The sequence below is a fragment of the Salvelinus sp. IW2-2015 genome, linkage group LG4q.1:29 (genome assembly GCF_002910315.2).
Source record: "Salvelinus sp. IW2-2015 linkage group LG4q.1:29, ASM291031v2, whole genome shotgun sequence".
Taxonomy (NCBI): Eukaryota; Metazoa; Chordata; class Actinopteri; order Salmoniformes; family Salmonidae; genus Salvelinus; species Salvelinus sp. IW2-2015.
Window position 1 is genome coordinate 57139282 of NC_036842.1, and position 16326 is coordinate 57155607.

The 16326-nt window shown below is 41.8% G+C and overlaps 1 protein-coding gene across 2 annotated transcripts in view; it reads right to left on the reverse strand.

The window, feature by feature from the left end:
- Positions 1-207: 207 nt before the first annotated feature.
- Positions 208-16326, reverse strand: part of wnt7bb (wingless-type MMTV integration site family, member 7Bb) — a 39097-nt gene continuing 22978 nt past the window's right edge. For both annotated transcript variants that reach the window (XM_023985137.2, XM_023985136.2), the window contains exons 3-4: positions 12440-12711; positions 208-6871 (exon numbers count right to left, since the gene is read on the reverse strand). In XM_023985137.2, coding sequence (XP_023840905.1) covers positions 6392-6871; positions 12440-12711 — 752 coding nt within the window. In that variant the 3' untranslated portion in view covers positions 208-6391. The remainder of the gene's footprint in view (positions 6872-12439; positions 12712-16326) is intronic.

Genomic DNA, 16326 nt, shown 5'->3' on the forward strand with positions numbered 1-16326 from the left:
ATTCTCACTTGTTTCAATGGCTGTGTTACTTTGCAACTCTTTCTCCCCCAGCCGGTCCCTGATTTGGAAAAGCAGACACGTCGCGCTCTCCCAGTGTGAATTAGACCAGATGCATTAGCTTGCAGAATATAACCCAATGAACTAATGATTCTGTCAACTAAACAATAGCTGCTTTACAAGAAGGCACGCACACAGCAGTCTGTTTTTCTATCTCATATTTTTTTAATGTTTTTCAGAAACAAATGGATGTATTTTTCTCCATCAAGGGTATAGTATGGGGGGCGTATGTGGTTCCGGTCCCCAGGGTTTCAGACAACTAACAAAACACATCTTACTTCTGCTCTGCTGCCCAGCTGTTATGTTTTTCACATACAGGAGAACGAGTGGGAGCGCCCACCAAATGAATAAAGTAGCATGGCTCTTTTCACAGTATGTAGCGCCCCTTTATAAAAAGATCTGAATCAAAATTACGTTTAACACACAGCAACCATTTATACTTTTCACATCATGAAAAAAAAAAAAATATTATGAGATTTGTTTTCAATAAAATGTACTTTTGAAAAACAACTGGTCGTTCTGGAGTATATTTTGTACAAAGGTCAAAATATTCCACTGTTCTGTAAATAGACTTATTCATAAATATTGTCTTTATATCAATTTATCCATAATATGTACAAATAAAGGTGGACCCTTGTCTGTTCCAAAGCAGTAGATATAAATATAGCACATGTAAAATATACCATAAAACTCAACAACAACCATGGACATATTGATTATGACTCACAATCATGTAAAAAATAGTCATGTTGACACCATTTTTATGTATTGGATTTAAACAGTATTTTGTATTGGAATTTTCTGGTAATTTCGTTTTTTATCTCAATTTGGCCCAAGTAAATGTCATGTTTATTTTTGTTATGTCTGGGATAACTGACGGGCCGCTCCCAGATGGTGAGGGTAGGCAGCAACACATCCACCACGCTGACCGTCAACACATGGCACCTCAGGGGTGCGTGCTTAGTCCCCTCCTGTACTCTCTGTTCACCCACGACTGCGTGGCCGTGCACGACTCCAACACCATCAGTAGGTTTGCTGACTACACAGCGGTGGTAAGCCTGATAACCGAAGACGATGAGAGCCTATAGGGAGGAGGTCAGTGACCTGTCAGTGTGGTGCCACGACAACAACCTCTCCCTCAACGCAAGATGAAGGAGCTGATCGTGGACTACAGGAAGCAAAGGGTCGAACATGCCTCCATCCACATCGACGTGGCTGTAGTGGAGCGGGTCGAGAGCTTCAAGTTCCTCGGTGTCCACATCAGTAAGGAATGAACATGGTACACACACATCAACACAGTCGTGAAGAAAGCACGACACGCCTCTTCCCTCCCAGGAGGCTGAAAATATTCCTCAAAAAGTTCTACACCTGCACCATCGAGAGCGTCTTGACTGGCTGCATCACCGCTTGGTATGGCATCTGCTTGGCATCCAATCACAAGGCGCTACAGAGGGTAGGGCTTACGGTCCAGTACACCACAGAGGCTCAGCTCCCTGCCATCCAGGACCTCTATACCAGGAAGTGTCAGAGGAAGGCCCTAAAAAATGGTCAAAGATTCCAGCTACCCAAATCATAGACTGTTCCCTCTGCTACCGCACAACAAGCGGTACCATCTGGAACCAACAGGACCCTAAACAGCTTCTACCCGCAAGCCATAAGACTGCTAAATAGTTGGTTAAATAGTTAACCAAAAAGCTTCCCGGACTATCTGCATTGAACCCTTTTTGCACTAACTCATTGTACTCATCACATATGCTGCTGCTACTGTTTATTATCTATCCTGTTGCCTAGTCACTTTATCCCTACCTATATGTACATATCTACCTCATTTACCTCGTACCTCTGCACATTGACTCGGTACTGGTATCCTGTGTATAGAGCCAAGTTATCGTTACTCATTGATTATTCATTCCTTGTGATATTTTTCTATTATTTTTCTCTCTGCATTGTTGGCAAGAGCCCCTAAGTAAGCATTGCACTGTTAGTCTACACCTGTTGTTTACAAAGCATGTGACAAAAACAATTTGATTTGATAACTAATGCTAAAATAACAAGTTCTCAATTTTAAATGCAACATTCATCCAAATTACTCCATCAATCTGTCATGGATATTTAGAAAATGACATAACCCTTTTCAGTTCCTCAAATGCTAATTTCAAGCTGGGCTAAGTAAACAAACCCAAGTCTGGGTGAATGACTTTCAGAGTCCATATTAGAATCCATTCAACATTCAAATGAACTATCAACAACCAACAAGGGAACTAACAATTACCAACAAATGAATTGGTTCAAAGACGAGTAGGCTATTCGTTTTTATCTTACTTTTTGATCTGATCTTAAGTGGATTTGACTATTAACTATTAGAGAACACAAGAATTTCCGTTTATGAAAAGACAACATAAATGTGATTCACACCAATTTCTCTCCTCCACAGAACTGCTAGCTTGACCCAATGTTGTACTTCCTTAACAGTATCCCCACACTCTCTCTCACTTGCTGTTTCCGACTGCACATGCACATCCTTGTTCCATCCAGCCTTCCCATCCATCTAGAAAAACACACTCACAAAAGAATGACACTCGTTTGTGTCCAAAAGCAAGAAGCCAAATGAGGCACTTCTTATTCAGCACAGGTAATTTGCATGGAGCTCCACTTCCCTATTTGTGGTCCTGTGTGGCTCAGTTGGTAGAGAGTTGCGCTTGCACCGCCAGGGTTGTGGGTTTGATTTCCAGGGCACCCATATGTTTGCACGCATGACTGTAAGTAGCTTTCGATAAAAGTGTCTGCTTAAATGGCCTATAGTATTTAGTGACTCTAGGGGCCAATGCTGCCAACACAGAGAGTATGGCGAGGGTTCAGAGGGTTGAGGTTGAGGTAATCACTGTACAGGTACTCCATCAACATGTAAAGGCATCCATAACACTTGAAATGTACTTATTGATATCAATAATCAGTGTTGGGTAATAGTATTCAACTAGTAATAACCTACATTTTGCAGTGGCTTTGTGGTAGTTCATCTTAGTAGTGTTTTCAGCAGTTAATTACTTTTTTTGCCACGCTACATACTGGAACTCCTACACACTACTTTTTTTTGCAAAAATTCAATAAAATATGTGTGAAGTAGGCAACAATTTCCTTTCTTTTTCGGCATCAGATCTACCTAATTCTCCCGTGAAACATATATTTAGTGCTTAATAGTTTAAATTACACTGTTAACATCTGACGACAGAGAGATCCGTTCTTGCAATTTGTATTCTATGACACTTCAAGATTTAGTTATGATAATTTCTCACAAAGTCGTTTGGATGTAGTGAACTACTTTTTCAAAGTAACTTTAGTGAAGTAAACGATATGTTTATTTAAGGGTAGCTTAACTTCTTCCAGTGTGAAGTAATTGGTAGATTGGTAAACTATATTTTCAGAGTAGCTTCCCCAACACTATCAATAATAGGCATTTCACTACACCCGCAATAACATCTGCTAAATATGTGTATGTGACCAATAACATTTGATTTGATTTTGATTTAATAGTATCTCATATCAAATTGTGATATATTGACTACAGCAGGCATACAGTCAAGAACATGTGCAACAAATGGTGACTGAGTTAGACCGATTATTCAATGATAGAGTGAGAAGATGTGGCTTTACAGGCTGCTCTGACAATCCAAGCCAGACAACCCCAATTACCCAGAAAAGGCAACACAAGAACTCCCTATGAAGCTTTAGGAAACCCAAAGACTCTCTCTTCCACTTGCTCTCCCACTCGCTGCACGCATGTGACTGACTGACTCAGCGATGGGCCGCGAGAGATCATTTACTTTTGTTTTGTGCGTACCATAATCAAGACAGACGAACCACAGATTATTATGAACATGTGCTGTGTACAAAATACTGTCAAAGTCAGCAAGCTGGTTGATTTATTTATTTATGATATTTAATGATTTATGCTTCCTTCGCAACGCCAATAGCCATATTCGCGGTGGTTGGAACTTCTGAATAAGGGATTTTTTTTTATATAGACAATGGCGGCTTAAAATCTCTACATACAATGGCCAGACATATTAAGAATGTGTTCCATTGCAGAGAGTCAGAGCCCAAATAATAAGCCCTTTGGATATTTGGTGGAACAGTTGTCATGGGCAACTGAGATGAGCACTGACACGCAATATTATGTGAATCAACATGCACTTGGGCCAAACAATATATGGTCTTCTGCCATAAAAAATGAGATAACTCTCTGGATATTGTAGAGAACTCAAACATGGCAAAGTAAACAATTGACTCCAATTATGTTAATCAGTAACTTCAGGATTAGTCTTTCTAATATGTGGGTGTAGCGATGAGAAACTATCTGAGAGATAAATCGGATCATTTTCACACGTTTATCCCCTGGTTTGTGAGTTTATACTGTATCTTGAAATAGTAACAGGCTGCAGGGGTTTTAATCAATATTAGAACACATACTCATTTGATAAACTTTCAGGTCTAGACGGCATTAAATAGTTTGCTTTAGTCAGCAGACTATCCGGTTAATTCAACTACTATTGTATTTGAGTAGCACCTACATTGATACCATCATTGAAAACGATGAAAGCACTAGATTTACATCGATACTACAATAAAACAGCACCTTTTACCTAAATTGTAACGTTTATTATTTACTGTGCACACAATGACAGATCTGTCTATCTCATGAAAATCCAAGAAAATGAAACAAGAAAGAAACTGGCCTGTCTGAGAAGTAAACCTTGCGTCGTCATGATCTCAAATCAGCAGAAAAACAACGTCTCAAAACGTCTCATATCAACATATGAAGCTTAAGCACTAAAAAATAGATGATGAGCATCATGATCGATTATGATAAAGTGCCAAAATGATGTGTTCTGATGTTTTACGTCACTGAAACTCTATGTAACCGGACACTTTTGTATAGCATAACCGCAACCAATGAATACAGATGAGAATGAGATCACAGCTTTGTATGCAGTGAATGAATGAAGCCATTGGCTGACGCCTTGCATTTCCTCTCGAGACCAGCAGACTTCACTCACTTTGATTCTTAGTCTTGTTTTTCTTTGTAATACATTTCAAAACTCAGTCAAATTGGAGTTAATATGATTTTCATTTGAGGCGTCTCTCGACAACACATGCAGCAACATGTCAATATCACGTTAAATGAATTGAGGAAGGATCTTTGCGGTTAAGAAAGGGGTGCTCTTTCTACTGTCTTTGCCTGAAAATGCAAAATAACCCAGACAGGATGTAGGCCTACCATCTGATTCATAAATGACTGCAAACAAAAGCTATGCTACAGCAAAATAGAACCAATGTGATTGATTCTAATTGTAAAATGAACTTTAATGTTGATTTTGTTGTTGTTGTAGTCAACACACCAATAGCAATGAAACCATTTTAGAAAAAAAGGGGGATTGATAGTGGGATGGGTACCATTTTCTAAAAGACACGCAAAATCTTCAGTCAGAGTTTTCTAAAAAGTATTTTTTACACTTAGTACAAAAAAGACATTTCTACCCGTTAGTGCTTTGTTTTAAGATACTATAACATAAATAAACCATTTATTTTCAGTGTTCAAACAGACAGTTCCAGTGTGACTGGAAAACGGACATACTCTGTTCCAGTTGGCAGCAGAGGGCTTACTATAGAGACTCAGCTTTCGGTGCGCCCCAAGGCACCACGCTAACACAGCGTTCTTCATGTCTACACAGCTCCAAAAAGAAAACACCTCCTGTTTGGGGGCTAAAATATTCACCTCTGCTCTCTCCCTCTGTGGAAAAACAAAAGAAAACTCCAAAGAGTTCTTACTAGAAGACTTTTAGATGACTCTTTCCCAGAGTCTCATCCCTCAACAGTTACTGTCATTTTCTACCACATCTCCAGTCTCTTTCTGTTCCATTTAGAAGCCATTCTGGGAAAAACAGAACTACAAATCCCAGAGTGCAATGCACAGTTCCCGTCCAGGCACAATTTGTTTCCTGTAGTCCCAACTTTTAGAGTCACTTTGAATACATCACTACATGAGCACACATTATTTTGTCTCAGTCAGTCAAAGATTTGGGGTAGTATTATTACCTATTGATATTTAGCCTTTACTTTCTTAAAAAGCAAATTTTGATTCTGCTGTGCAAAACGATGCCATGAAGAGCTGACATGAAAAATTCCATTCCTTTTTTATTGTAAAATCTTTCATTGTTCCTGTTCCAAGACATGTCCATTTATCTTTCCTCTGGGGGTGTTCCTCCTCATCCAACTAGTCCTGCTACGCCCCTCCCCGTCATAGTACCGTACTGTAGGTCCGTTATGCCAAACCCTTTTATTTGCAGGTAAACACCTCCGTCCTCTCGCTGCACGTGTTGCACTTGACAAAGCAGCACCACTGGAACTTACAGTTGCACTGCCACACTTTGGTGTACTGGTGCGTGTTGTAGCCCCGGCCGCAGCACATGAGGTCGCAGCCGTCCGTGTGTGGCGAGGTGCGGTTACACAGCCTCCCCTGGGTACCCACGCTCCCCGTGGCCGCATCCTCCTCGCAGTAGTTGGGCGACCTCTCGATGTAGACGAGGTCGGTCTCCATGGGCTTGCGGAAGCCCTGGGTCTTCTTCACCTTGAGGAAGGTGGGCTGGCGTAGTCGGCTGGCCCGGACCACTTCCACATGAACCGCCTCGTTGTACTTGTCCTTCAGGATATAGCCGATCTCTCGGAACTTGGGCAGGGTCGTCCAGCAGGTCTTGGTAGTGCAGGAGCCCGACACGCCGTGACACTTACACTCCAACTTCATCCGCTCTTCCAGGACCTGCATGGACACACAGGAAGAGAGTGTCGTAAGAGGTTACATGGCGTTACATGACATTACATTGCATTCCTGTGGCAGGCCCAGCTTTAAAATACTGGAATGACCTGACTAGGGTGGAAACAGAAACCAAGGCCAGGGTGAAGAGGTTCCTAGCTCTTCTGCTAAATGAATGATGGAAAAACAGTCAACAGAAGGTCAGTGAGAAAAGATGGCCCTTGGTATAATATCATATTAAGATCGGAGTCTGTAATAAAAGACCAAGCTGTTCTCAAATGTTGTTGAACCACCGCACCTTTATCAAAACTTCTAATTAATTACCTCTTGAGACAACAAATAGATACTATTTTAGTGTGTTTGGTAATAACTACAGTGCCTTGCAAAAGTATTCACTTCATTTTTCTTATTTTGTTGCATTACAACCTGTCATTTAAATGGATTTCTATTTGGATTTCCTGTAATGAACATACACAAAATAGTCCAAATTGGTGAGAAAAAAAATAAACTTGTTTAAAAAAATTCCCCAAAAATAAAAAACTGAACAATGGTGCGTGCAAATGTATTCACCCCTTTGCTATGAAGCCCCTAAATAAGATCTGGTGCAACCAATTACATTCGGAAGTCACATAATTAGTTAAATAAAGTCTACCTGTGTGCAATCTAAGTGTCACATGATCTCAGTATATATATATATATATATATATACCTATTCTGAAAGGCCCCAGAGTCTGCAACACCATTAAGCAAAGGACACCACCAAGCAAGCGGCACCATGAAGACCAAGCAGCTCTCCAAACCGGTCAGGGACAAAGTTGTGGAGAAGTACAGATCAGGGTTGGGTTATAAAAAAAGATCAGGAACTTTGAACATCCCACGGAGCACCATTAAATCCATTATTATTCATTGAAAGAACATGTCACCACAACAAACCTGCCAAGAGAGGGCTGCCCACCAAAACTCATGGACCAGGAAAGGAGGGCATTAATCAGAGAGGCAACAAAGAGACCAAAGATAACCCTGAAGGAGCTGCAAAGCTCCACAGTGGAGATTTTAATATCTGTCCATAGGACCACTTTAAGCTGTACATTCCACAGAGCTGGGTTTTATAGAAGAGTGTCCAGAAAAAAAGCTTGCTTAAAGATAAAAAATCTTTGGTGTTCGCCAAAAGGCATGTGGGAGACTCCCCAAACATATGGAAGGTGGTACTCTGGTCGGATGAGACTAAAATTGAGCTTTTTGGCCATCAAGGAAAACGCTATGTCTGGCGCAAACCCAACACCTCTCATCACCCCGAGAACACCATCCCCACAGTGAAGCATGGTGGTGGCAGCATAATGCTGTGGGGATGTTTTTCCATCGGCAGGGACTGGGAAACTGGTCAGAATTAAAGAAATTATGGATGGCGCTAAATACAGGGAAATCCTTGAGGGAAACCTTTTTCAGTCTTCCAAAGATTTGAGACTGGGATGGAGGTTCACCTTCCAGCAGGACAATGACCCTAAGCATACTGCTAAAGTAACACTCGAGTGGGGAAACATTTAAATGTCTTGCAATGGTCTAGTCAAAGCCCAGACCTCAATCCAATTGAGAATCTGTGGTATGACTTAAAGATTGCTGTACATCAGCGGAACCCATCCAACTTGAAGGAGCTGGAGCAATTTTGCCTTTAATCAGAAAAAATACCAGTGGCTAGATGTGCCAAGCTTATAGAGACATACACCAAGAGACTTGCAGCTGTAATTACTGAGAAAGGTGGCTCTACAAAGTATTGATTTTGGGGGGGTGAATAGGTGAAGTTTTCTGTTTTTTTTGTCTTATTTCTTGTTTGTTTCACAATAAAAAATATTTTGCATCTTCAAAGTGGTAGGCATGTTATGTAAATCAAATTATACAAATCCCCCAAAAATCTATTTTTAATTCCAGGTTGTAAGGCAACAAAATAGGAAAAAAATAGGGTGAATACAGTCGTCTAATGCAAGGTGAAAATGTGACAGGATTCTGTCCAACAATCCTCCATTGGGCTTGGTAAAAGTATGAGAAATGTCATGATACTTATGAATCAAAATGCTTTAAAAACGTCCTTGACATTTTTAAAAGGACATACTCAGATAATAATCATACTTGAATACTTGAAACCATCAAGTTTAAACATCGCTCCTTATAAGAGTTTACTTAATATTCTTTAAATAAAAGTCTGGGAACATACCACACTGTTGCATGGGCGAAAAAGACAACTGTTGTCTATGTTGTATTTGCAGCACTGTTTGGACGGCATGTTTCTATGGAAGCTGGTATTTCTCTGATATAACGTCAGCTTCACAGTTCACACCAGTGCTTTCCTAGTTTGTTTTCTCGTCAGTGTTACATATACATCCTTTAGAGAAAGACCAAGAGACAATCTGAGTGAAGAGGACATATTTATTTGAGTTCAATATTGGGTCTATTAATGAATAACCAAGAGTTGGCAGCAGATGGTTGGTAAATGCACTCTTTGTTTGGAAGTGGAAACGGATGTCCGTTTTCAATGACAGATCTGTGGAATTCCAAACACATTTGTTTTGAAGTATTTTACTTAATATTGTGTTATAGAATGGGGAGTTTTGTTTTATCTGAATTCACACTTGTTGTTTGTTCTGTGCATTGTGCCACATCCACTTACGTCTAAGGGTCAAACATTCGCATCCTGGCTAAGCGTAGAGCAGGATTGTCAAAACAATTTGGCCCCGGGGGCCGTATTCAGTCTTCAACGAGGTCTGGAGGGCCGCACTGAAAATGTGTTATATTCCCTCGCCATCAAAATCTGAAGAAATTGTTCTATAACTATCGTTTTTTAAATGTTCTATGGTCCCTGACTGTCTAGCTTTCATTTAGGTGATTATTGCTGAACTGGACACAGTTCAGAAACTGTATGAATGTAGGTCCATTATCATTACTACACAATTTTGAGTTGGTTTTAGTTATTTTAAAATATATTGAGTTTGTTTTCCACCACCAATTTTTTTCCCAAAACAATATATATTTTTTCAATATATTTCATTAACTCAAACCACCCCCTGGGGATAAGACCCCCTCACGGGCCGTAGAGCGAGGAAAAATGCAATTTCTGGTAATATTCTACCATGTAATTATCCCTACCTTCCTGAAGACCACATCAAAAGCAGAGGAAAATACATCTAAATCTCATATAACCATACACCATTACACTTGAGTTAAATGTGGATCATTCGGCTATTTTATTTGTTGCAGATACGTTGGGAAGACATCCTCGACAGATGACCATTAACTGTTTGCATCTGGATCACGGTGTACACTGGGATCATGGTTTGGTTTATTAAGTAAAGAAACATGGTGTTTAAATGAACAAGCTCGATGCATGAAGTACTGGATGTCGCAATAAAACAGATCCTCCAAAACCAACACTTCAAAGTCTCTTATCTTGAATCAAAACACTCTTACATGTTCAGATAGCAGACATATCTCTTAGAAACTGAATCGTTTTTGAAATGCACTAGCACTGGTTCATTTCCCCTACCCCACGCCCTCACCAAGCTCATCTTCAGCTCCAACATGTGGCACACAGTGTAGGAGAGAACTCCTACTAAATGCCTAATCCTAGGGCATCTGGGAAATATTGTGTGGTGTCCACAGCAGTTTAGTGTCAGGAATGAGACAATCCTTGTTCTACAACAGGCTTCTAGTAACTTACTGTAGTACTGCGTTCTACCACTACAGTACAAACTGTATTTTGTAGAGAATAGAGAGGATAAAGTAATTGAGAAATAAGAGACTGTGGCTCTTGTACGAGACATGGAATACATTAACACTTCTGTAGTAGTCTTAACATGACTCTCAACCTAATTGGGCGCTTTTACTTGTAAGAACCAAGCATGTATTTGTTGTATAAGATGTTCCGTTTTGTTGGCAGGGCATTTTTCCAGAGCAGTTTTTTTTCCTGGCACGATGCCTTGCCAGCAGTAGTCATCGTTTCTATCAGACACTTACAGACACTTCTATCAGACACTTTGTACGCTGAGTTATCGATTAATACACGCCGTTAGACTCTTACATTGACACTGTATGTGATTTGAAATCCCTCATTAGCAGATATTCGATTGAAAGAGTGGGGAGAAGGTTAAAGATTTGAGGGTCAACCAACAATCTCATCACACATGGTGATTCAGAATGAGGATTTCCAAAAAAGTACGGCAGCACAACCCACAATGATTGTCTATGTGAAACAGACTGACTGAATGGTTGGAAACATTTACTTTACACTGTGTCCATCAAACCTCTTGTCTGCTACCAATTAGTCAGATATGACCAGATTTCTGCGAAATAAATCTCTGGTCAAACTAACAGAGAGACTAAATAATTCCATGGGTTTGTCTGTATTTATTTGGGATTTACAGAACTGGAGCCTACAGTGTTTGTGTCGGAATGTTCTAGATGCAGAGCGATCTTTGTAGTGGTAGAGTAGTAGACTCTCAAACTTGTTAGACACCAGAGTATTTCGTTAAATGGTCTAGGGCCAGCTTCAATCAAACCCCAAACACTGTAAAGAAAAGGACATTATTCCTGTGCTGTGAAAATGCAGCCATTCAAACTGGAAATATGTTTAGTTGAGTTTCCCTCTTGTCTCGTTAATCAACAGACTGCACTAGAAAAAGTCATTTTCCCCCAACAACTCCAGTTTCCACAGCGTGTGTTTGATTGAATCGCATCATCCATACCAAACCTCTGCCAGGCCTAACTCAGACGCAGACAGGTCACCTGACCGCGATCCCCTCATATCAGTCTGCCTGCGTTAACTCCACCATTGTCGCTGTGCTTTCAGAAACAGAATGGGTGCAGTGAAATAGCAGTGCTGTGTTTTTGGTACGGCTGAGAGAACTGCAATAATATCCTGTTCCTGACTTTACACTTCATAATTCCATGAAAGGGCTGGATGGAGGGCCATGGCAGAACTCCATCTGGCAGCTGGCGGCCGGCCGCGCTCCGCTTCCCCAGCGAGCAGCGAGCACACGATAAAACCCTGAACTTATTAATTAGATCCATTTGTCACCAGAATGCCAGAGAAGCACAGGCAGACAGTCAGGCTCTCTCGCTCTTTCTTTCGCTCTCTCTCTCTCCCTCTGTCATCTTTCTGTCATTTTTGCGCTCTCTCACTCCTTCTTTCTACATCTCTCTCTTCCTTTTTCTCTGTTGTTCACTATGCCTCTCTGTCTCTCTCTCTACCCTCCCTCCCGCCCTCTCTCTGTTATGGTTCATGTTGTTCTGTGTTCTGGGATGACTAATAGCAAACAAACATGGCCCAAGTGTGCCAGATCACTCCTAGAGAAAAATACACCCCATTATAGTAGGGGGAAAAAAACAGTAATTGAGCTAAAGCAAAACAAGCTGCTGAGAGGCTAACTGGGACTTGTCAATCAGCACGTCACCCAATCAGGGGTTCCCGCCACCAGTCTGTAGGTTTCCACTCTTTCTCAGGCCTAGGGTGTTTACACATGGATGCATGCGCACAGACACCAAACTAAAAAGACAAAGATGCATTTCTTCTATGTGGGTGTTTACCTTTCTCCCTGCCTCATTGTTGTGGAGGTTCATCAGCCGGCGCGTGGTCTTCTTGATCTCGCGGGCGTCTACGAACCTCCTGGAGAACTCCACGCCATACTTGATGTCTGCCGAGCAGCCTCCCCACTTCCAGCCCTCCTCCTGATTATAGTAACCCTGCTTCTCCCGGTCGCAGCCACACTGGCTCAGGTTGCCCTGGCTACACGCCGCCGTGATGGCGTGGGCTACGCCAGCGGCCGTGATAGCGTACGTGAACGCAGCCTCCCGGCTACCTGAGAAGAGGAGACGGGAGAGAGAGTAAGGTCGTTAAATAGTTGTAGAACTACAACGATGACAACTGAACACTATAGAAGCTGGTGTGTACTGTGACCTCGTTGCTCCCGTTTTTATTCTATTCACACTTGATCTAGACACGGAAATCCGGCATAACCCTCCAGGCAAGACCTCCCCTGCGTCCCTCCCTCCTTCCCCTCCTGCACCTTAGTAACATGGTCACAGCGCAGACCACAAAGTCCTTAAGCACAGCCTCCAAGTATGCGGTGCTGTGATTCCAGGCAGAGTGGAGAGAGGAGAGTACTGTAGCTAGGTGCTGTCCAAAGTGCTGAATTCCTCTCCTCGAGCACCTTGTATTGCTGCCCACATTACTACAGCTGTGGTCTGCAGGTCTGCCTGGCTGCTTAGTGCACTTACTTTCCTTTTATTTTCTTGGCTATCTCTCTCTCTCTCTCTCTGTCTGTAGTAGCCTGGCAGCAAAGGTTTCCCTCTCTGGTGTTCTCTCTGTCTACAGTACAGTCTGCAGTGGTTAGGACTTCAGTATTGCTGGTAAAGGCTAAGGCCATGTACGCGTAAGGTCAGAGGACAATCAACAGGCAAAAGTGATGCCGTGTGACATATGTAGTCTCAAATGAGATTTATTGTTCAGGGCCGTCAACACAGATGTTTTGTTCTACCATCCCTTTTCAAGTATGCATCCACTAGTGCTGTCCCATGGTCAGTAGGCAGTGCTCAGCCTTTAAAAGACTGCTGTGCTCTAAAAGGGTCCGTGGGCGCTGTGCTGTCACTGTGAGTGACCCAGGTGTCCCCTGAGCCGTCCTTAATGTGAGAGAGAGTAGAGAGGCTCTGCGCGTCAAAGAGAGAGGGTGGAGGGAGAACAAACGCTACTGGTGACTAACCAGTGGGTTTTAGTGGGCCTCTAAGCATTTATGAGGGGGAGTGGGGGATCTTTTCTTTTTTTACATGGCTGTTCCTGTTTCTTTTACGTAACATACTTTGCCTGTAACGTCACAGCAAGCACGCTGTAGAACTCATGGTTGTGTTTTCTTCTTACTCTGATGTTTGTTCCGTCTCATGTGAATACTATTAATCAAGTATTTCAGATATCAAGGAGAGTTTATGATCGGACCGGTATACTTTCTGCTGTCTGGTCCACATGGCCTACTGTACCAGGCTACCAGCATGAGGGAAGGGGAAAATATCTTGATGTTCAGCAATGTGTGGCCACTCCATATTGCAATGTATTTAGCCAAATTACAGAAAAAACATGACATACCTCAAACGTGAAAAGTGATACGTTATTTGCCTAAGCAAATAAATATTTTACAGTTTAGAAACTTACTAGACGTAAAATCACTGCTTAATTGTTCTTATTTTACAGCCCCAAACACTGTGGTCACAGCCAGTGGAGGCTGCTAGTCCGTGCTGGAGCTAGCCCCGGCCATGACTGCTGCTATTGCTAATGCCCTGGCCTGCCTGCCCACTGCCTGCCCACTGCCTGCCGTATGTACTGTATGAGGAATGACTCACAACCACCAGCCTTCCTGGTTACCAACAGAGATGTGACCTGCCAGCTTGTGGTTACTTAAAGCTCAGATTGACTTCGAAATTGGATGTCTGTGCATGTCCTGTGGACATCGGGGATCGCCTTCAAAACTGGCCACTAGGGGCAACAGTGAGCACTATTACCATCAAGTGGGTTTGGGTTTAAAGGGATACTTCGGGATTATGGCAATGAGGACCTTTTATCTATTTCCCCAGAGTCAGATGAACTTGTGGGGAAATAAATTCCACAAACGTGTTTGTCTATTTCGATGTGCTGTTACATTTGTATAGATGTTTTGGTTTGTGTCCGATGCACTCAGGGTGTTGTTACATGTCCACCTGAAAATCACCACAATGTTCCCACCCCCAATTTGTGAATATGTGTGATCAATCAGAGTGGTAGACACTCATTTTGCATTTTGGGGTATTAACCATATCGCAAACCTTAACCCTTAACCATTCGAAATGAATGCCTAAACTTGATGGTTTAACCCTATCCAAAAACTTTAACCCTTAACCTAACTATTTGGAATGATGTGGAGTAGGAGGAGCAATCTGGGGTGTAAAAAACACTTCGAAATTTGACGTTTGGCGGAACTTCAAAATTTGACGTTTGGAGAAACATGGTTAAACATCAGAATCTGAATTAAAACTGGTAAAACCGTGAGATCTTGTTGCTGAGCTATCCCCACCTCACGCACACAGTCACACACACGGAAACACACACAGAATCGCACACACAAAGTCACATGTACACAGACACACACAAAGAGACACATACTCAAAATATACACACACACCGAACACACACACGGCGGGGCAGTGTAATGGTAAAAACAGAATGGATACTGGAGTTTCCAGGGTAGGAAGGGTGGTTCCCTGTGCCATAGATGCAGGCCTGTTTCTGGGCCCATTCTGCCTGCACTAAAACTGGTCATGGGGAAAATGATGATGATTGGGTGGGCTGGTATTGGTTGACACCCCCTGTTGGCTCTGGAACCAGGGCCGGAACCAGAGTTTGAGTTTTAGTGAGGTCCCAGGATAATTTTTTTTGAATGTTGAAGCTCATTTACTGCATTTCTATACAATAAAACAACTTTAAAATGCTATTTGGAAAACAGGAAAAACAAGCAAAATCTACCCCAGCCATTATCACCTTGGCTGCTGTAGGTTCATTCACCTCAGTCGATCTACAAACACATAGCCTATTACCTATACAATTGTAATGTTATAACCCTGAAAGAGGGGAAATATGAGAAATGATTCACACTGACACGTAGCATCAGTAACTGTTCAGTCGGTTGTAATGATGAATTGCATAAAATCATCAAATCTTTACATAGATTGCATAGTGTTCACGTGTGTATTCCTAGGCCACACTAATCAAGCTCCGCACAAACAGACATCAACGGAGCACACAGATGATCGTTTTATCACTTTAAACATGAATTATTACAATATTACTTACGATTCTGTATTAATATCAGTGATGTAGTGGTAAAACAAAAGTGGGTAACGGATGAACTATAAACTGCAGTGGGTGATCGAGATAAGATGAACAACCACCGATATAAACGAAAAGGTAATGACAACTTTTGAACTGTATTTTTTGCATTTTGATTGCATTTTAATGTAGGCCTAGGCCATGTCGAGATGATCATATTGAAACATATATTTTTTTTTTTAAAGTTACTAACCTGTTTGACAGATTTTCTCAGGGGACCCCACATGGGGACTGACCCCCAGTTTAGGAACCACTATTACAAACCTCTCTCTCTGCTTGCTTCCTCTCTCTCTCTGTTTCCTCTGCTTCCTCCTGCATGCATTGCAGTCTGCCTCAGCCTCACCAATGAGCGCCACATCACTGTCTGTCTCGGTAATCTACTCTCTGTAAAGCAAAGTTATTATAAGAACTTAGTAGCCATTTTTTTGTGCTCCTGGTTAATGTTAGCTTCTTAGTTCATTCTTCTAGCTGGCTAAGTAATACTAGCCTGAGCCCTTAAATGTTACTACAATAGAAGTGTCTAAGGCAGCTAGCCACCTGACTGACTGACATATAAGCGGCTATT